Source organism: Microtus oregoni, unplaced genomic scaffold (genome assembly GCF_018167655.1).
Source record: "Microtus oregoni isolate MIOR12 unplaced genomic scaffold, Mior012 000054F_ref0000373, whole genome shotgun sequence".
NCBI lineage: Eukaryota > Metazoa > Chordata > Mammalia > Rodentia > Cricetidae > Microtus > Microtus oregoni.
This window is the reverse complement of record NW_024543830.1, coordinates 13921121-13943814: the sequence shown is the minus strand read 5'-3', so window position 1 is coordinate 13943814 and position 22694 is coordinate 13921121. Positions and strand designations below refer to the sequence as shown.

Here is a 22694-nt window from a genome sequence, read left to right as displayed (position 1 = left end):
CAGCATCAGAGCATGTGACTACTTCTTTATATTTGAGTAGACAAGGAAGCAGAGACAAAAGAATGCCAGCACCTATCTGACTCTCTTCTTACCCTTGGATTTAGTCTGAGCTACCAGCCCGTGGGACGGTGCCATGCACAGCCAAGGTGCGCCTTTCCTCCTCAGTTTATCTATTCTATTAACATTTTCACAGACAAGCCCATAAATGTTTCTCCTTAGTAATTCTAAATCCACAAAAGTTGACCAAGATTAACCATTATAGAAGTATTTTTGTCAAATACTTTTTTTTGACAAAAAAGATTGTCAAAATGTTTGCTTAGAATTTATTTCCCAAGGTTCTACTTTTAGTCTCGGTTTCTTTGACAGCAACATGTAGTTTCCTGTGGACAGCAAACGGTTGGATTTTATAGTTTAATCTAGCTAGCCAGTTTGTGTCTTTTAACTGGAGAGCAAAGACAATTTACATTTAGCAGTGTTACTGAGAACTGTGTGCTAAGTCATGGTTTTTTTTTTAATTTTATCTTTTTGTGCTTTTTGCTGGTTGATTCAAGCACTCTCTGTTCTTTTCTTTTTCCCCAATTCACCTAGGAGCTTAGCTGGTTTGCAAAGCTGAAAATATTTGATTCTTTCCTAATTCTTATTAGTTCTACTAATTTCATGAAATTAATTTTTCCTGGACTCTATTGTTCATGCCTATCTCTCTGCCCCCATTGATTTGTATAATTTATTTATGTATCTTCAGCAGTTGTTGGCTTAGTGGTTATGTCTTTAATCAGTACTTATATCTTGGAAAGTCTTTATACCTCCTTTGGTTTTCAAAGCTTATTTTGCTAGATATAGCCATCTTGGCTGGCAGTCATTTACCTTCATTCATCATTTCATCATTTATGCCCCGGCAATGCTCAAACATGCATGGGCAGCCCATTTATGGCGATTCTCCAGTTGTTCCTATCCTGGGTAGTCCTAGATGCTTGTGTTATTGTTATCCCCAAGATTGCACAGTCTTCCTTTATGCTATCCTTTGTTTTTTGAGCTTTCCTCTTTTCCTTATCCCGTGCACTCCTCCAAGCAGGGCTATCTTTGGGTATTTGCAGTCATTCATTCTCGTAACATGACCGAAGTATCTCAAACACCATCGCTGTATCCTGTAGTTTACTTCCATCCGTAGATAGAGATGTTTCTTAATGTCATCGTTGAGCACCCTATCTCTTTGTGTGACACCTAGAATCCTGCTGAGACATACCATCTCAAACACATTCAGCCACTGTTCTGAGGAGCGTTTCATTGCCCAGGTTTCAAAGTTGTAAAGAAGGCAGCTCAAGACAAGTATCTCATATACTTGTAATTTTGTTGTTGTCGTTATGTCTCTTGCTGACCAAATCTTTTCTAGTGACTGGAACTCAACCCTTGATATCCCTATCTCCCTCTTGATATCTGAAATAGTCTCCTCCTTTGAACTGAGATTTGACTGTTTGCTTGAGGTTCTGATTCTTTATTACAATGTTAATATCCTTGTGCACCCTTCTCATGCATTATATCTCATAGACTACAATGAGAAACACTTTGGCAGCCGCTTGAACACCAGAGATGATGAGGAGCAAGACAGAGGAAGCTATCAAGGGAGTGAAATGCAGACAGGAAGGGCCCAGAAGTGGATGGCATCACGGTGAAGGAACTGGAGGCGATGACAACAGGCTCTGGAGCCAAGGCGCTTTTCAGACTCTTCAGAGAGATATGAGAAGTGATACCCACGGGATGGAAGCACTCAGTCACAATTCCCATACACAAGAAGGACAAGCTGGGCTATTCAAATTACAGGGGATTAGTTTGTTGTGTCATAGCAGCAAGATCTTCTCCTCCATTATCCCGCAAAGGATCAAGGGCAAAACAGAGGAAATCCTAGCAGAGGTCCAGTATGGATTCAGAGCTAACAGGAACACAATTGATCAGATCTTCATTTGGAGGCAACTGGTAGAAGTATACTAAGAAATTGGAAAAGACTTATATGTCTCCTACATCGACTTCAGGAAGACGTTCAATAGAACCTGGAGGAAAGAACTTTAGGAAACAACGTGGTTCTACGGGTACCCAGAGAAAAGTCATAAGAATATTAGAAAATGCTCATAAAGATACATTTGCATCAGTCAAAGTCTGTGGCAAATTAAGTAATCAGTTTAAGACAATTGTAGGAGCGTTGCAGGGATGCGTCCTCTCACCACTACTCTTTAATATATTCCTGGAATTAATAATAATAACAGCCCTGGAGGATGAGGACATAGGCATGCAGATAGGTGGTGTTCGAATCAATAACTTGCATTTCACCGATGATACAGCACTACTTGCTGAATGTCCAAATGAGCTGCAGGCAGTAATAAATAGAATGGTGGAAGTAAGTGAAGTTATTTACCTTAACATATTGAAATACCCCCATTCCTTATTTCCTGACTTCTGGAGTTTCTGCTGCAAAATCTGATGCTTACCTTAGTTTGTAACTAGACATCTTTGTCTTGCAGTTTTCAATATTCTTTCTTAGCTCTGTACTTGTGATACTTGAACTATAGCCTGATATGATCAGGTTATTGTCTAGTCATGTTCATTTGGTGTTATAGTTCCCTTAGGTATTAAGGTGTTCTCATATCTTCCTAGACTCATTGAACATAGTTCTCTGTTATCAGTTTTATTTTACTTCTTTGTCTATTCCAAGGATTTTTGGATATGGTCTTTTTATGTGTTCCAGAGTTGTTGAAAATTCTATGGTCATGATTTTTCTTTATTGTTATTCAAATGAAATAATTCACTGTCCATTTCTTTAATTGATGCTTTTATCTTGATTTAGTATACTGATGTTGAGCAATTTCTTCATCTTTTCATTTATTCCCAAGATGTCTGTTTAAGTAGTCTTTTCCTCCTTCTCCTCCTCTTCCTCCTCCTCCTCATCTCTATCTCTGAGAAATTTCTCATGAAAATCCTGTATTGACATATTTTGCTTTATTCAATGTTTGAATCCTGTTTGAGAACACCGATCATCTCCAACTTAAACATTTGAATTCTTTGTCCAATAATTAAAAAATATCAATACCTTCTCATTCAGTTTCGGAAGTTATAAAATTTTGAGGGAGTCAAAATGCCTTGCTTCTCATTGTTTTGGTGTTTTCATATTATTTATGTATGTGTTGAGATAGATACTCCCCCTTCACTTTATACGAAGATTTCTCAGTGGCAAACTTTTTTCTTAAAGTCCCAGTCCCCACTACCACTTAGCGAAGCAAAAGCATACCATGGCAACATTGAAAATACTTTAACCACATATAATAAACAAGATACACAAAACGGAATCGACAGGTTTTAATCCAATAATGATATGAAATAAGGAAGGTGGGGGACTTACAAGATACTAAACTTTTTATTGGGAGAATATGAAATGTTAATAAGTAATAAGAAGTGGGGGTGAAAACGGAAAAAGAGAAGCAAGCTCGGTGGGATGAAGGTGTGAGAAATGATGGTGTGGACGAAGATAACAGCATAATACTTGCAAAGAAAGAACAATTGAAAAGACTAGTGATATTTCTTTCTTACAGAAAAAAAAAATGAAGACAAAGAGATGCCTTTCCCCCCAGGCTTGTGTGGGCCAAATGGGTGTTAAGTCATTTACTCTCTTCTCTGAAATCCAAACACGTTAAACAGGTTAGTTCAGAAACAGCTTTATGCAGGCTACTCTCTGTCCTGCCTTCACCGTGGAAGTACACACACTACTATTATGACTGCTGGTAGGCTGAATTCATGCTAATGTTCTTCATAGATAGTCCCATCAACACAAAAAGTTTGAAAGCTGCCCTCATGCTGCTCCACACAGATGAATCCAAGTCCCACCAGTTAACTGCCCTCTAATGCCAGTGTATGCAAGGGTGAAGCAATGTCCAAGGAATAACTGTTTCCACCAAATGTCTCTAGGCCTCTTGGAGTGTAGAAAGCAAGCAAACAAGAAGACAATCTGGGAGGACATATGGGTCATGAATAATCCTATGTGCCCTGGACATTTTAGTCTTAGTCATCTACATGTATTAGTCAACTACATGTGAGTTAGTCTCACATGGGTGAAACTTTGGCTGAGCTGCAAATTCCAAATGTTTGTGCCACCTACTTCCCTATATAGTGAAGCCACTACCTCCCACCATGTGGGTCGGTGTCCCTGGGTCTGAGTCCAGGCCACAACAGTTTCCTCAGCCTACACTGATACTCAGTATTGTCACTCAAGCAGTAGACAGGAGAGATCTTCAGAAACAAAAATGGAGAAGATTGTGCTACCCCCCAGCTGAAATGCTTAATAATAATACTTCTCTTAATGTAATTACGAGTAGTGGAAAATAAACTTTGAAGTATGAAGGGCAAGGGTGTACTTTCTCTGGTGTTTGCCTGCTGCACAGATGGCAAATTTTCTACATTAAATTACATATTCAGAGTTTCAGATTGTGTGCCTCTGAGTTCACATTATTTATCATTTTGCTTTGCTCTGAATATTATTTTTCATTATCTCTATTATAAAAATAGGCACAAATAATTCTGGTTTGTAAATATCTACTATTTAACTCCCTCCTGCACCTCTCAAAGTCAGCCAGCTTTTCTTTTCATTGCGTACCTGATGCTCAGTTTCACACACAGGCAGATTCATAAAAGTTCTGGGTGTTTCTAATCTATAAATTTCTGAAAGGTATTATAATTCTTGAAGACCTATTCATTTTCCATTCTGTTCACCACCACTGGAGGATTTGTCACCTCTCACCACATTGGAGGAGTGATCAACTTTCTCCACATAGCCTTTGGAGAACAAACTACATCTAAAACATTTCAGAAGGTTTAACATTTTATATGTGGAGTTAAAAACATATTTGGATTATATAAACATACATTCCCAACTAGAAAGATAATGAGGCAAATGTTCATGTTAGCAATATTGGCATAACCCTTTTGATAACTTGATGGTTAATTTTAGATGCCAGCTTTATTGGGTAAAGGGATTTTAGGCTAGATGGTAAAACATTTCTGGGAGTGTCTGTAAGGCTATTTCAGAAAGAGATGAACATTTAAATTTAGACTGACTAAAGAATACCATTCTCACTTAGGAGAAGAACATCACTCAGTCCATTTAGGGTTCAAACAGGATTAAAAGGTACAAGAAAGGCAACTTATCTTCCCCAATTATAATTCTCTTGTTTTCAAACAAGGAGGTCCTGGTCGTCATTCTTTTGGACTCAGTGAATCATACTACTGAAATTTCTTACTCTAGTTGGTAAACAACATATAGTAGGAAGTCTGAAATACCCACAATTGCTTGAATAATTTTTAGCGACAGAGATAAAGACAGAGTGTTATAGATGTAAAAAAATGAAAGAACTATTCATTTTCTCACTAGATTTCTGTCTGATTATGTAATCTATTCTTCCTAAACATGCTTCTACTATTATATTGCTATCTATCACAAAATCCTCACCAGAGTTAAGGCAATGATGGCACATTGTCCTCTAGTCTTCAAGACTATGAACTAAATAAACAAACTTTTTTGGGGGGAAAAGTTAGTATACCTCACGTATTTTGTGACAGTGGTGCAAAACAGATTTAACACACCTATTACTTTAGTCTTCAAAGTATTTGCAGAAGCCTTTTTCTGTAAGTGGAAAGACATTCCTGAAAAATGTCTTTTTCTTCATTTCTGTCCATAATGCTCACTAGAAGAAATTTGCTTTCACCTAACAAGGACAGCAACATAGTTTCACTGCTTTTTAACACTATGTTACAATTTGGTTTGGTGAGATTTTTAAAGAGTTCTTTTAAAATACATACATTAATCATCTATCTGTCCTTCTGTCTATTTGTCTATCTATCCATCTATCTATCTATCTATCTATCTATCTATCTATCTATCTATCTATATGTGGGGAGGGGAGAGTGACATGCACAAGCTTCAGCAATGCATATGTGAAGGTCAGAGGGCAACTTTTGTGAATCAATTCTCTTCTTTTACCATCTGGGTCCCAGAGGTTTAACTAAAGTTCTAAGCCTTGGTGACAGTCACCTTTATCTGCTGAGCATCTCACAAGGCAAAGTTAGAGAGATGTTAAGACCCTTTCCCTTCTACAAAATATCACAATGGTCCACTATATTGATATTATCTTGACTAGACCTAGACTACACTCTAGATGTATTGGTGAGTGATATTATAATGTCATATATTGGGAAATATATCCAAGTAAACTCTTAAATCATTCTAACTCCATGAAATCCCTCAATTTCTCAGGCTCTGGTGAATAAACCATTTAATATGATCCTGTATACAACCAAGAAAGGGCTACTCCAATTCAGTAATTTGCCTATTTAGATTTTTGAAGACAACATACTTCTCAGTTGGTGTCTTACTCTGGCCTGCCATTTACTAAGGGACCAAAATAGCTGTAAGCTTTGAGCAGTGCTTAGAGTGGATCCTTGATTGAGTATCCTCAGGTTGCTATGGCAACAGAAACTCAAAGCTTGGAAGTCTATGAACAAGTCTTACTTGCTTTCTAGTTAGGCCCACTTCCTGGTAAACAGACGTCATTGCTGTTTTGTTCTTTTCACTATAACCGCAATTAGCAAAGAGAAGGACTCACTCGGTAGGGCTCTGAGATCTTTTATAAGAGCACAGATCCCAATCATGAGTGTTCTGCACTCATTGCCTCATCACCTCCCCCAACTCTCCAAACACTGTAACAATGCATTTAAACATATTAACTAGAGGGATGGGTCCCAAACATCTTTACCATAGCAATCTGTAGCAGATACAAGTTCATGTTCAAACTTCTACCAGTAGAGGTAACCCCCCACCAAAAACAAAACAAAACAAACACACACACAAAATAAAATCATTTTGAAGTTTCACAGGCAAAAAAAAAAATGAGTAAGCAGGGCATAGAAGATTTTACGGCAATGAAACAATTATTTTGAATGATTTTGTAAAAGTAAATCCACATGTTACTTACACTTTATAAATGTAAATATATTTATAGATTGGTCAAAAACCATAGCGTATATAACACCAAGAGTAAGCATCTTGACTCTATCATCATTAGTTTGTCAATTGCAACAAGTAGACAACAGTAATCTAAGATGCTAAAAATAAAGGCGGACGATACTAGAGGTGAGGGGGTACAGGAATAATTTCCACTTTCCTGTGTCTCTTAAACTACTTAAAGATAAACTATTCATTTTTAAAAAGTGTTAGAACACCTCTAAAGAAATACATAAAGTAAAATGAACAGCAGTAAGTATCTATATTGAAAAAAAGAGGTTTCAATCAATGACCTTCCTTAGTTTGCTTATATTAATGGGAGTTCTCCAGAGCAACCAAATCAATGAAAGATTTTTATTGACTATACATTTTTATTTATCCACAATGCTGTAAAACAATGCTCTTTATCTAATTCCAAAATACTTTCACCAATGGGCAATTACCTTTTACCCTTCTTCCAACTCTCAGCAAACACCGATCAAAACATTCTACTTCAGTGGAATAAGCTATACCAGATAATGAACACACACTGAAACTGATGTCGTCGGATTTTTGTCTGCCTAATCTTCTTAGCATTGTGCTTCTGAATTCAGGTAGCTGTAGCATGTACCAATACATTATTCTTCCTTTATATTACAATTTCTTAATGCACTTCACCTGTTGATGGACATTTGGATGGTTTTCACTTCGGAAATGCTGCTGCTGTGAACAAACTTATCCAAAATTTGGTTTGGGAACCTGTTTTCAGCCAGGCATGGTGGTGTATGCCTGAGACCTCAGCACAGGAACTTGGAGGAAGGAGGATTAGAAGTTTGAGGTCATGTTTGGGTATATATAAAGTTCAAGACCAGCCTGGGCTACACAAAACCCTGTTTACACGCATGCACACACACACACACACACACACACACACACACACACGAATAGAAGTAACATTATATAGGCTGAAAAGCTTATATTTGTGTCATGTATATGTGTACATGTATGTTGAAAAGGCAATGAATTTGAAAGAGAGTAGGGAGGGTACATGAGTGGGTTTGGAGGGAAGAAAGAGAAGGTAAAATGTTATTAGAGTTTCAAAAATAAAAATAAAAACAAGCAAGCAAGAGCCCTATTTGCCTGTCTCTAGAACTGCTGGATCAGAAGATATAGTCGTCATTTATGTTTTGTGAAACTGCTAACCTGTTTCCAGTAATAGATATATCATTTACGATCTCAGCCAAAATGTTTAGCCATCCAAATTCTTCCCCATGCTTGCCAATAGTTGCTGTTATGCAATATTTTAAAATTACAATCTTAGTGAGTAAACTGCTCTCTATGTGAGGTATTGATTGCATTTTCCTATGACTAAGGTTAAGTGTTTTGTTTTCATCTGCTTATTATTTCTGTAATTTCTGAGGAGAAATGTCCACCAAAATCCTTTGTCCACTGATAAGCTGCCATTTAGAGTTTATGTAGTTATTCATCTTCCATTTGACTGTAAATATATTTCCATCGACACAGTAATTGTATGTGTATGAGGCACATTGTGACATTTCAATACATTCTGCAGTGTGCAACGATCAGAGCAACTGGCATATTTTCATGTCAGGCACTCATCGTTTCTTTATAGGAGGGCATTCAAAATCGTTTCTGTTAACTAATTTTTATGTATTATGTATTTATTTATTTATTTATTTATTTTGTCTTGGCAAGAGATTAGGATACACGCTTTTCCACAGGAGGGTCTCTTGACCAATGAAGATCCGAGAGCCTCCGATGCTCACTCTAGCTGCACAGACAGCTGGTCCTTCAGTGCAAGCGGTACTCACCTGCCTCGCCTTGTCTGCCCTGCTTCTTGCGCGGGTCCCGCCAGCCATGACAGCAAAGCAATACAAAGTGCTCTGGGGAGGGAGCTCCGGACCTATAGACCTAGGGCCGCTAGCGTAGCGAGTTCTCAGTGGGCGGTCCTTTGGCTAGCACCTGAGCCTGCCACCGTTGCCTCGGCTGTGACGTCACAGCCGGAAACTATGGTTCCCGCGAGACAGAGGCTGGAGTCGGTTGCCCGGGAAACACGCAGAAGTAGACAACTGGTTCAGGATGGAGGCGGAGACATCCTAGAGGTCTCTGCAGCCAAACCTTTTCGCCCCAAAGCTGGAGCAGAATCTGAACTGATGCAGGTTCTAAATCAGCCATGTGGGGGCAGCTTTGAGACGTGATCGCAGAACAATCATTTAACCTGGTAAAACAGGTTTTTGTTGTTGTTGTTTTTTCACTTAATAAGTTGGAAAAGGTGAGCAAATACAAGGCGGCTTTCTTTTTAGCCTCATGTACTGATTATATTGTACATCTAAATTACTAACAATTTATCGACTTGTAGCTTATGATCATTAAGTTTTATTTCTCCATACATGTACCTTAAAACATTTTCATAAACAAAAGAACAAAAACGTGATTGAAGATCTAAATTTTGTTTTAAGACAGGGTCTCATTTAGCCCAGATTGGCCAGGAATTGGCTGGGGCTGACAGTTACTTCGAAAGCCTGCTTCCTCTTTTAGAGTGCTGGCATCAAAGGCTCCTGTGCACTGTTCTGGTTTAGCCACTGCTGGAGAGCGCAGGGCTGCTTCCACATCCGGTGAGCATAATACCAAGTGAAGAACTTTTATAACGTGTCCAGTTTCTTCAGATATGAAGGATGGTTCCTATTATGTGCTTAACCAGAAACAATATATTTAACTCACAGGCATTGTTTAAAATCATTTGCGCACTATTGAATTTATACTTTTCGAGCTATGTAGCAGCTTTTAAGTGATTTATAATTTCATATATTTCGAACTTTGTTTTTGTGTTTAGTCTTTTATTATTTCATTTTTATTATAGACATTGTCACAGTGAGGTTTTATTCTGTGTCCTAGTTATAAAGTGTAAACTTTTTAGTAGAATTTTTTTTTAACCATTTGAATTTTCAGGTTTCATTACAGATGGTCATGCCTATTAAGGTTGGTGTCTTAGTCACTGTTCCTGGTGACTAAGCATTCAAATAATGAGCCTGTGGGACCATTCCTTTGTTTGTTTATTTGTTTTGTTTTTCAAGACAGGGTTTCTCTATGTAACAGCCCTAGCTGTCCAGGGGCTTGCTTTTGTAAAACAGGCTGGCCTCGAAAATACAGAGATCAACCTGCCTTTGCCTTCAAAGTGCTGGGATTAAAGGTTATGTGCCACCACCACCCAATTTGTGAGACCATTCTTATTTAAACCGTTATTCTTAGCTTGACTCCCAACTCCCTCTTTCTTCTCTTATATCTCCCTGAAACACATGCCCTTCTAAACACATCTACTTTCAGTATTACCCTTTTACTTTTATAACGTGTGTTCTGTTATTCTCCCTAACCTTAAAGCCCCTTTCCCCATCTGTCCTGGACCCCTGCCTAGGTTCCTGACATTTACTGTAGTGATTTGAAAGAAAATGGCCCCCATAGGCTCACAGGGAATGGCACTATTAGGAGGTGTGGACTTGCTGGTGTAGGTGTGACCTTGTTGTAGGAAGTGTGTCAACAGGGGTGCACTTTGAGGTCTCAGAAGCTCAAGCCAGGCCTAGTGTCTTAATCTCTTCTTGCCTGCTGCCTGCAGATCAAGATGCAGAACTCTTAGCCACCTCCCCAGCACCATGTCTGCCTGAGTTCTGCCTGCCATGGTGATAATGGACTAAACTTCTGAACTGTAAGCCAGTCCCAATTAAATGTTTTCCTTTATAAGAGTTGTCATGGTCATATTGTCTCTTCACAATAGAAACTCTAAGACATATACCTTCCCTCACTTGCCTGCAGACATGCAATACAGAAAATTAAGGCTATGATTTACATCTGATATAGAACACACAATGTTTATCTTTCTGGTTTGGGCTACCTCACTATAATATGTTTCAATATCATCCATTTTCTGGCCAATTTGATAATTTCACCTTCTTCTGACTGAATAAAATTCCTCTTTGCACACACATTACATTTTTATTTTCTATTAATCAGTTGATGGGTACCTAAACTCACTCCATTTCCTTGATATTGTGAAAACAGCAGCAGTGAGCATGGATGGCAGGAAACAAGGGTCCTTTGACTACATGCACAGAAGTGATAGAGCTGGGTCACCTGGTGCTACTTTCTAGCTCCACATTGATTTCTATTGACATCTCACCAATGTATTCTCCTTCAGGAAGTGAATAACTATTCCTCTTTCCTCACACCCTCTCCAGAATGTGTTCTCATTTATTTTCTTGGTGCTAACCATTCACTCGGGGACTGAATCTTGAAATAGTTTTCACTGTGTTCCTGAAAGTTAAGGATCTTGGACATTAAAGAAAGTATTTATTGGCTATTTGTATTTCTTTTTTGAAAACTTTCCAATTAGCTTCCTAGCTCAGTTTTTGACTGAGTTTATTTTTCTCATGTTTGCCTTTTGAGTTCTTTGTACATTCTATATATTAATTCTTCTAGTAAAGATTTTCCTCATTCTCCTGATTTGGTTAACTGTTTCTTTCACCATACAGCTTGTTAATGTTATGATATTAGTTGATATCCTCTTAGTTAATACTTGGTCGAATTCCTGACTCAATCAGAGTTCTATCCAGAAAGTACTTACCTATGTCTATATCTTGAAGTGTTTCCCCTATGCTTTTCTTCTAGCAGTTTCATATTTTTAAGTCTTACATTAATGTCTTAGATTAATTAGAAATTATTTTGTTCAGGATTCAAGATAAGGATTTCATTCGTCATATAAAGATATTTAATTTTCAAAGCATCATTTATTAAATATGTTGTCCTTCCTCCACTGGTATTTTTGGCATATTTCAGAAATATCTGAGTGTTCCATTCCATTGATATATATGACTATTTTTCTGCCATTATATGCTGTTTTTCATTTTCCTGATTAGCATAAATACAAAACTCAGCAAAGCACTTGCTAGTTGAATTGAACGACATATCAAAAGGATCATTTATCACTGTGAGGTAGACTTTACCTGAGGAATACAGAGTTGGTCCAACACATTCAAACCTACATATCACATAAATGGACTTGGGAACAAAAATCACACCATAATTTTGATAGTTGCAGAAAAGATTTTTGACAAAACTTAATATCCCTTATAATAAAACTTATAATAATCACCCAGAGTAGAAGGAAATTCTCACAGGCTAGAGAGAGGCTTAGTAGTTAAGAAATCATATTACTCTTCCAGAGGATCTAATCTCAGACCCAAATGCTTTTGATAGGTGGCTCACAACTGTCTATGTTTCTTGCTCTACAGGATTCAACACCATCTTCTTGTATCCATAGATACCTGCATACACACACACACACACACACACACACACACACACACTTTTTAAAATATTTTGTCTTAGTTATGATTTCTGTTCCTGTGATAAAATACTGTGACCATATCATCCTGGGAAAGAAATGACTTCTTTCATCTTTCAACTTATAGTCCACCATTTATGGAAGTCAGGGCAAGAACTCTTGAGGACCTGAAGGCAGTATCTGACACAGACTACCTGGAAGAGTATTCCTCACTGGTTCTCTCTCTGAGGCTTGCTCAGCATGTTTTACTATATACCCCACAGTGAACTGGACTTGCTTCACCAATCACCAACCAAGAAAATGCACCATTGGCTTGCCCACAGGCCAATCTAGTGAGGGCATTTTCACAGTTGAGGTTGTCAAAGCTTCAGCTGCTCTTCCTTACCCCTTCATGCCTTTAAAACTGACTAGTACCACATGAGTGATTTTAACATGGTCAATTTGGCTACCAGCATAATATACAGCCTCAACCCACTCTAAACCAGAGCTTCTGACTCTGAAGGAAAACTTCCCAGAAGACTTCTCAGCCTCTTCTTAATCACCAGTAAATTTTCAGCTGACCATCGTCAATTGTTCCAGCAAAGCAAGGTTTCATGTTAGTAGTTCGTAATTCAAAACATTAAATGGCTCATGTAGAGTATTTAAGGAACTCTCAAACTCCACTCTGAAACCCCATAAGCCAGGCCTCCATTGTCTGTACTGCTCTTTGGTTTATCCTTAGTTCCCACAGAATAGCCCACTGAGCTCTGAGCACTCAGTGACTTTTCTAGCCCAAATTTCCAAGTCCTTCCATAATCCTTGCAAAAATATGATCCAGTCTGTCACAGCAATAGTCCATGACTGTTATCAGTTTCTGTCTTAGAGCTTCTGTTGATATAATAAAAACAATGACCACAGTAACCTTGGTGAGGAAACAGTTGATTTTATCTTATAGCTGGTAGTCCATCATCCATGAAAATCAGGGCAGAAACTCAAGTCAGGGACCTGGAGGTGGCAACTCAAAAAGAACCATAGAGGAGTGCTACTTACTGGCTTGTTCCTCGTGGTTTGTTCAACATGTTTTATTACATGCTCCAGGACCACCAGTTTCAAACTTGTCAAGTTCTGCTGCTTGCTGGGACTGGAACACATACTGCTCCTTCACATCTGCATCAGCTGTCTATTATTTCCTGCATTGTTTAAACTTTTCTTTACTTACTTTTCACAAGTTGGAAGCTTTACTGGGTGGGGTCTTGCTCTGAGATCACCACTTTCTTTATTCCATTTAGCCTTAGGGTTTTTTTTTAATTTTTTTATTGAAAAAAAAATTTCTGCCTCCTCCCAGCCTCCCATTTCCCTTCCCCTCCTCCCATTCCTCTCCCCCTCCCCCCACTCCTCTCCCCCTCACTCTCCAGTTTGAAGAGCAGTCAGGGTTCCCTGCCCTGTGGAAAGTCCAAAGTCCTCCCCGCTCCATCCTGGTCTAGGAAGGTGAACATCCAAACTGGCTAGGCTCCCACAAAGCCAGAACATGAAGTAGGATCAAAACCCAGTGCCATTGTCCTTGGCTTCTCAGCAGCCCTCATTGTTTGCCATATTCAGAGAGTCCGGTTTTATCCCATGGTTTTTCAGTCCCAGTCCAGCTGGCCTTGGTGAGCTCCCAACAGATCAGCCCCACTGTCTCCGTGGGTGGGTGCACCCCTTATGGTCCTGACTTCTTTGCTCATGTTCTCCCTCCTTCTGATCCTCATTGGGACATTGGGAGCTCAGTCCGGTGCTCCAGTGTGGGTCTCTGTCTCTATCTCCATCCATCGCCAGATGAAGGTTCTATGGTGATATGCAAGATATTCATCAGTATGGCTAAAGGATAGGGTCATTTCAGGTTCCCTATCCTCAGCTGCCCCAGGAACTAACTGGGGACATTGCCCTGGGCACCTGGGAGCCCCTCTAGGTCCAAGTCTCTTGCCAACCCTAAGATGGCTCCCTTAATTAAGATATGTGCTTCCCTGCTCCCCTATCCAACCTTCCTTTATCCCAATCATCCCGATTCCCCAAGTTCCCCCCATCCTCCCCTTCTCACTTTTCTCTCTCCATCTCCCCTTACCCCCCTCCCACCCCACCCCCAAGATCCCAATTTTTTGCCTGGCAATCTTGTCTACTTCCCATAACCAGGAGGATAGTTATATGTTTTTCCTAAAGAAGCTAAATAAGAAGGTGAACCCAAAGAAAAACATATAGCCTTAGGTTTTAAACTTTTTTTTATCTCCTTGAGCACTGAGCTTAGCTCCAACATTAAATTTTCTATGCTCCTTTTCTCCCCCAAGTATATATTGTGTATTTCTCTTTGTCCATCTTGCTCCTTTTCACTGTAGCATAAGAAGGTCCACTAATTACCACATGATACAGTAAATACCAGACTATCTTGAAATCTCCTCTAACAATGTCATTAATCCAAAAAGCTTCCATTTAGCCTTGGGCACATTTCTAGAACAAGAATGAAAGGCAGTCATATTCTTTTCCAAAACATGGTAAGAAAGGTCTGTAGATCATTTATTAATCTTTTCCTTTGATACCCCTTGAGCTAGACTATCATAATCTGCATTGCTCTATCACCATTATCTTCCATACTTCTACTAGTATGGCCATTAAGTACCACTTAAAGCATTCAATTGTTTTTCTAATCCAAAATTTACATTCTGCCAACAAGCAGTATGATAGTTAGAATGAAATCAACCACTGTAAGCTCATAGTGGCATTATTAGGAGTTATGGTTCTGTTGTAGTATATATGGCCTTGTTGGAGGACTTATGTTACCATAGGAGTGGACTTTGAGGTTTCCTATGCTCAAGATACCATGTAGTGTAACAATCCAATGCCTGTTGCCTTTTGATAAAGATGTGGCCAGTACCATGTCTGCCTGCCATGATGATAATGAACTAAACCTCTGAATCTGTAAGTAAGCCATGTTAATTAAATGTTTTCCTTATAAAAGCATAGCTGTTGTCATGCTGTCTCTTCACAGCAATAGAAACCCTGATTAAAACAAGCAGGATGATCAGGCCTGTCACAGCAATACCCCATTCCTGGTACCAATTTATGTCATAGTGTTCTATTGCTATAAAGAGACACCATGACCATGACTACTCTTATAAAAGAAAGCATTTAATTGGGGCTTGCTCACAGTTTTAGAGGTTTAGTTCATTGTCATCATGGCGAGGAACACTACTGCATGCAAGTGACATGGTTCTGAAGAATTATCTGAGAGTTCTACATCCAGATCTGTAGGCAGCAAGAAGAGAGACTTGGCATGGGCCCTGAAAACCTCAAAGCCCTCCTGCACAGTGACACGCTTCTCCCAACAAGGCCACACCTCCTAATCTTTTCAAAGAGTGTCATTCCCTGGCGACCAAGCATTCAAATATATGGGGACCATTTTCATCTAAATCACCACACCATCTCTGTTGACTGAGGTTTCTGTCCCTCCCAGTCCTGAAGCTGTTTATTCCCAAATAAATACACGGATGTTTACATTAATTATAAACTGATTGTCCTATTAGCTCAGGCTTCTTATTAATTAATTCTTACATTTATTACCCGTTCTTGCCCATTATTTTTATCTCTGTTAGTAAAACACACATGTGGCTTGGTGTCTTTTTTTGTGAGGCAGTCACATCTTGCTATCTTGCTTCCTCTGTGGCTAGGTCAAGACTGCAGAGTGAAACTTTCCTCTTGCCCCACCTCTACTTCCTGCCTGGTCACCCAACCTATACTTCCTGCCTGGCAATTGGCCAATCAGCGTTTTATTAAAATACAGTTGACAGGGTACAGACCATTGTCCCACAGCACATCTCATAAAATTTTTTCTTTAAAAATGATAAAATACCATGAAGTAAAGCTAACCACAGAAATGAATGACTTCTATAATGAAAGCTTTTAAAACAGAGAATTTGAAGAAGATACTCTAATAAGGAAAGAGGTTGTAGTGATATTAAAGGTCATGTGGACAGCTTTACTTAGCTACTGCTGGCGAACTTTAATAATGACCACAAAATAAAGAGAAGCTTGCTAGATATAACTTGAATGTGGGAATCATCACAAATAGGTACCTGGTTTTGTAGTAAGACAATAAAGAAATAGGAAAGACCTATATTATTGTTCTCTAAAGAAACAGAACTGATAAAATTCCCCACCCCAAGTAACCATTAGATAATGTTACTAAACATTCCTGAATCCTGGATTCACCCCTTCTCCTCATCTAATCTCTTTTGTGATAACCAACTTTGGGGACACCCAGATATGTTTAAAGGTGGGCCATGCTATCTTCCTACTGAGTGCCTGTCTTCTATAGAAATTTCTATGTGGTCTGTTAGCATGTAATTTTGTGGGTTTGATTCTATGTAAATTTGACTGTTAGAACAAAGAATGAATGCTATTGCTCTAAAGCCTCAAGGTGTGGGGGAATGGAACAAGGTCACTCCATTGCCTATGCAGAAGTCACACTGCTGATGTGTTTTGGGAATGAATCCTATTTCAAAGGGAAGAATCATGGCTTCACAAGGTTTTTACAAATATGACAATGACTTTTTCAAAAGACAAGTATTGGGCGCCAGACGCACAGAGGCGCAGCGGCGGCGGCGCCAGACGCACAGAGGCGCAGCGGCAGCAGCGCCAGACGCACAGAGGCGCAGTGGCAGCGGTGCCAGACGCACAGAGGCGCAGTGGCGGCAGTGCCAGACGCACAGAGGCGCAGCGGCGGCACGGCAGCAGCGCCAGACGCAGCGGAGCGCAGCCAGACCCAAGCGGCTGGGACAGGCGTGCAATAAGGAGAGCAGATCGCCCTACTACAATTGAATCAAAGAGGTAGGCCTTTGGTTGGCCAGGTCACTGGCACAAGGGGAGCCTGGTCCTGTCCTGAAGATCCTTCGGAGGGGTGAGAGGGTTCTTGGCCTGCAGCAGGAACCACGAAAGAGAGTGAGGGCATTTTGTAAGCAGAGCCCTTGGCCAGCAGGGAAACCTGATCCGGTATCTAAAGGATCCATTGGATAGGATCAATAGGAGGAGATGGGCAGGCGCCAAGGCAAGAACTCACCCAATAATCCGAAAAACAACATGAAAACATCAGAACCCAATGATCTTACAACAGAAGTATTTGAACAACCAACACAGAAGAAGTGGAAAAAAATCGACTTTATGAAGATAATAGAGTCCCTTAAACAACATGTAAAAAATGCCCTTATAGAAATGGATGAGAAGTATAACAAAAAGTTTGAAGAAATGAATAAATACGTACATGATACCCTGGGAAACCAAGAAAAAACCATCAAACAGGTAATGGAAACAGTTCAAGAATTGAAAACTGAAATGAAGGCAAAGAAGAAAATACAAACTGAGGACCAGCTGGATATGGAAAATCTAGGCCAACGAGCAGAGTCTACAGAAACAAGCATAATCAATAGAATACAAGAGCTAGAAGAAAGACTCTCAGATGCTGAGGACACCATAGAGAAAATAAACGAACAGATCAAAGAAAACAGCAAAGCCAACAAATTCTCAACACAAAACATTCAGGAACTATGGGACACAATAAAAAAACCAAACCTAAGAATAATAGGAATAGAAGAAGGAGAAGAGTCACAGCTCAAAGGCCCAGAAAATATTTTCAACAAAATTATGGAAGAAAACTTTCCCAACTTAAAGAAAGATATTCATTTAAATATTCAAGAAGCATACAGAACACCAAACAGACTGGATCAAAGAAAAACATCTCCTCGCCATATAATAATCAAAACACAAAATATACAGGTTAAAGAAAGAATATTAAGAGCTGCAAAAGAAAAAGGACAAGTAACTTATAAAGGTAAACCGATCAGACTTACACCTGACTTCTCGATGGAAACTATGAAAGGCAGAAGGTCCTGGATAGAGGTTCTGCAGAAGCTAAGAGACCATGGATGCAAACCCAAACTACTATACCCAGCCAAGCTATCGTTCACTATCAACGGAGAAAACAAGACATTCCAGGATAAGAACAAATTTAAACAATACGTAGCCACAAATCCACCCCTACAGAAAGTAATAGAAGGAAAATCGCAACCCAAGGAATCCAACACTGCCAACACTGCCTACAATAACCCAGGCATCTAATGACCCTTCACGAGCACATCTCAAAGAAAGGAGACACACAATCTCTACTACCAAAAGCAATAAGAATAACCGGAGTAAACAACCACTGGTCATTAATATCACTTAATATTAATGGGCTCAATTCACCTATAAAAAGGCACAGGCTAAAAGATTGGATACGAAAACAGGATCCAACATTCTGCTGTTTGCAAGAAACACATCTCAACCACAAAGACAGGCACCTACTCAGAGTAAAGGGTTGGGAAAAGGTGTTTCAAGCAAATGGTCCTAAGAAAAAAGCAGGTGTGGCCATACTAATTTCTAACAAAACTGACTTCAAACTAAAATCAATCAGAAGAGACCGAGATGGTCACTTTATACTCATAACAGGAACAATTCATCAGGAGGACGTCTCAATCCTGAATATATACGCCTCCAATATAAAAGCACCTACTTATGTAAAAGAAATATTACTAGAACTCAAGGCAGACATCAAACCACACACACTAGTAGTAGGAGACTTCAACACACCTCTCTCTCCAAGGGACAGGTCAATCAGACAGAAACCTAATAGAGAATTAAGAGAATTATTGGAGGTAATGAAGCAAATGGACTTAACAGACATCTATAGAACATTCCACCCAAATAGGAAAGAATATACCTTCTTCTCTGCAGCTCATGGAACCTTCTCAAAAATTGACCACATACTCGGAAACAAAGGAAACCTCCACAGATACAAAAAAATATCAGTCTCCACCTGTTTCTTATCAGATCATCACGGATTAAAGTTAGAAGGCAACAACCACGCTGCCCTCAAAAAACCGACAAACTCATGGAAACTGAACAGTCAACTACTGAACCACACCTGGGTCAAGGAAGAAATCAAGAAAGAAATTAAAGTCTTCCTTGAATTTAATGAAAATAAAGGGACAACATACTCAAACCTATGGGACACAATGAAAGCAGTGCTAAGAGGAAAGTTCATAGCACTAAGTGCCCACTTAAAGAAAACGGAGAATGCATACATTGGGGACTTAAAAACATACCTGAAAGCTCTAGAAAAAAAAGAAGCAGACGCGCCCAGGAGAAGTAGAAGACTGGAAATAATAAAACTGAGGGCTGAAATCAACAAAATAGAAACACAGAAAACAGTCCAAAGAATCAATGAAACAAAAAGCTGGTTCTTGGAGAAAATCAACAAGATCGACAAACCCCTATCCAAACAAATTAAACGACAGAGAGAGAACACGCAAATAAATAAGATCAGAAATGAAAAGGGGGACATAACCACAGACACAGAGGAAATTCAGAGAATCATTAGATCTTACTACAAAAGCCTGTATGCCACAAAACTGGAAAATACAAAAGAAATGGACATTTTTTTAAATAAGTATCATATACCAAAGCTAAACCAAGACCAGGTGAATGATCTAAATAGACCGGTTTCTCGCGAAGAATTAGAAATGGTTATCAAAAATCTCCCTTCGAAAAAAAGCCCAGGACCAGATGGTTTCAATGCAGAATTCTACCAGAACTTCCAAGAAGAATTAATACCTATACTCCTTAAGGTATTTCACAATATAGAATCAGAAGAGTCATTGCCAAATTCCTTTTATGAAGCTACAGTTACCCTGATACCAAAACCACAAAAAGACCCAACCAAGAAAGAGAATTACAGACCGATCTCACTCATGAACATCGACGCAAAAATCTTCAATAAAATACTGGCAAACCGAATCCAAGAACACATAAGAAAAATTATCCATTATGATCAAGTAGGCTTCATCCCAGAGATGCAGGGCTGGTTCAACATACGCAAATCTATCAATGTAATCCACCATATAAATAAACTGAAAGAAAAAAACCATATGATCATTTCACTAGATGCGGAAAAAGCATTCGACAAAATTCAACACCCCTTTATGATAAAGGTCTTGGAGAGAATAGGGATACAAGGGTCCTACCTAAATATAATAAAAGCTATTTACAGCAAGCCAACAGCTAACATTAAATTAAACGGAGAAAAACTCAAAGCCATCCCACTAAAATCAGGAACACGACAAGGATGTCCACTCTCGCCATACCTCTTCAATATAGTGCTTGAAATTCTAGCAATAGCAATAAGACAACATAAGGAGATCAAGGGGATTCGTATTGGAAAGGAAGAAGTTAAGCTTTCGTTATTTGCAGATGATATGATAGTGTACATAAGCGACCCCAAAAATTCTACCAAAGAACTCCTACAGCTAATAAACAGCTTTAGTAACGTGGCAGGATACAAGATCAACTCCAAAAAATCAGTTGCCTTCCTATACACCAAGGATAAGGAAGCAGAGAGGGAAATCAGAGAAGCATCACCTTTCACGATAGCCACAAATAGCATAAAATACCTTGGGGTAAACCTGACCAAGGAAGTGAAAGATCTACTTGACAAGAACTATAAGTCTTTGAAGAAAGAAATTGAAGAAGACACCAGAAAATGGAAAGACCTCCCTTGCTCTTGGATTGGGAGGACCAACATAGTAAAAGTGGCAATTCTACCAAAAGCAATCTATAGATTCAATGCAATCCCCATCAAAATCCCATCAAAATTCTTCACAGATCTGGAGAAGACAATAATCAACTTTATATGGAAAAACAAAAAACCCAGGATAGCCAAAACAATCTTATACAATAAAGGTTTGTCTGGAGGCATTACCATCCCTGACTTCAAACTCTATTACAGAGCTACAGTATTGAAAACAGCTTGGTATTGGCATAAAAACAGAGAAGTCGACCAATGGAATCGAATAGAAGACCCTGACATTAACCCACAAACCTATGAACTCCTGATCTTCGATAAAGGAGCTAAAAGTATACAATGGAAAAAAGAGAGCATCTTCAACAAATGGTGCTGGCAAAACTGGATGTCAATCTGTAGAAGAATGAAAATAGATCCATATCTATCACCATGCACAAAACTCAAGTCCAAATGGATTAAAGACCTCAATATCAGTCCGAACACACTGAACCTGATAGAAGAGAAAGTGGGAAGTACTCTACAGCACATGGGCACAGGAGACTACTTCCTATGTATAACCCCAGCAGCACAGACACTAAGGGCATCATTGAATAAATGGGACTTCCTGAGGCTGAGAAGCTTCTGTAAAGCAAAGGACACTGTCACTAAGACAAAAAGACAACCCACTGACTGGGAGAAGATCTTCACCAACCCTGCAACTGACAAAGGTTTGATCTCCAAAATATATAAAGAACTCAAGAAACTAGACCGTAAAAGGCTAATCAACCCAATTATAAAATGGGGCACTGATCTGAACAGAGAATTCTCAACAGAAGAACTTCAAATGGCCAAAAGACACTTAAGGTCATGCTCAACTTCCTTAACGATCAGGGAAATGCAAATCAAGACAACTTTAACATACCACCTTACACCTGTCAGAATGGCTAAAATAAAAAACACCAATGATAGCCTTTGCTGGAGAGGTTGTGGAGAAAGGGGTACACTCACCCATTGCTGGTGGGAATGCAAACTTGTGCAACCACTCTGGAAAGCAGTGTTTCGGTTTCTCAGGAAATTCGGGATCAACCTACCCCTGGATCCAGCAATACCACTCTTGGGAATATACCCAAGAGAGGCCCTATCATACAACAAAAGTATATGCTCAACTATGTTCATGGCAGCATTGTTTGTAATAGCCAGAACCTGGAAACAACCTAGATGCCCTTCAACGGAAGAATGGATGAAGAAAGTATGGAATATATACATATTAGAGTATTACTCAGCAGTAAAAAACAAGGACTTCTTGAATTTTGCATACAAATGGATGGAAATAGAAAACACTATCCTGAGTGAGGTAAGCCAGACCCAAAAAGAGGAACATGGGATGTACTCACTCATATTTGGTTTCTAGCCATAAATAAAGGACATTGAGCCTATAATTCATGTTCCTAGAGAAGCTAAATAAGGTGAATCCAAAGACAAACACATAGGCATCCTCAGGAATATTAACCTTCATCAGGCGATGAAAGGAGACAGAGACAGAGACCCACACGGGAGCATCGGAGGGAAATTCCAAGGTCCAAATCAGGAGCAGAAGGAGACGGAGCACGAGCAAGGAACTCAGGACCACGAGGGGTGCACCCACACACTAAGACAATGGGGATGTTCTATTGGGATCTCACCAAGGCCAGCTGGCCTAGGTCTGAAAAAGCATGGGATAA

General features: G+C 39.3%; 1 protein-coding gene across 2 annotated transcripts in view; it reads right to left on the bottom strand.

Annotated features, from left to right (window-relative positions):
* LOC121437979 (ligand-dependent nuclear receptor-interacting factor 1-like) overlaps window positions 1-8994 on the bottom strand; it is a 58142-nt gene extending 49148 nt beyond the window's left edge. The window contains exon 1 of one of the 2 annotated variants that reach the window (XM_041638134.1): window positions 8851-8994. In XM_041638134.1, the coding sequence (XP_041494068.1) occupies window positions 8851-8898 (48 nt within the window). In that variant the 5' untranslated portion in view covers window positions 8899-8994. The remainder of the gene's footprint in view (window positions 1-8850) is intronic. The other variant, XM_041638132.1, reaches the window with a different exon arrangement.
* Window positions 8995-22694: the final 13700 nt, after the last annotated feature.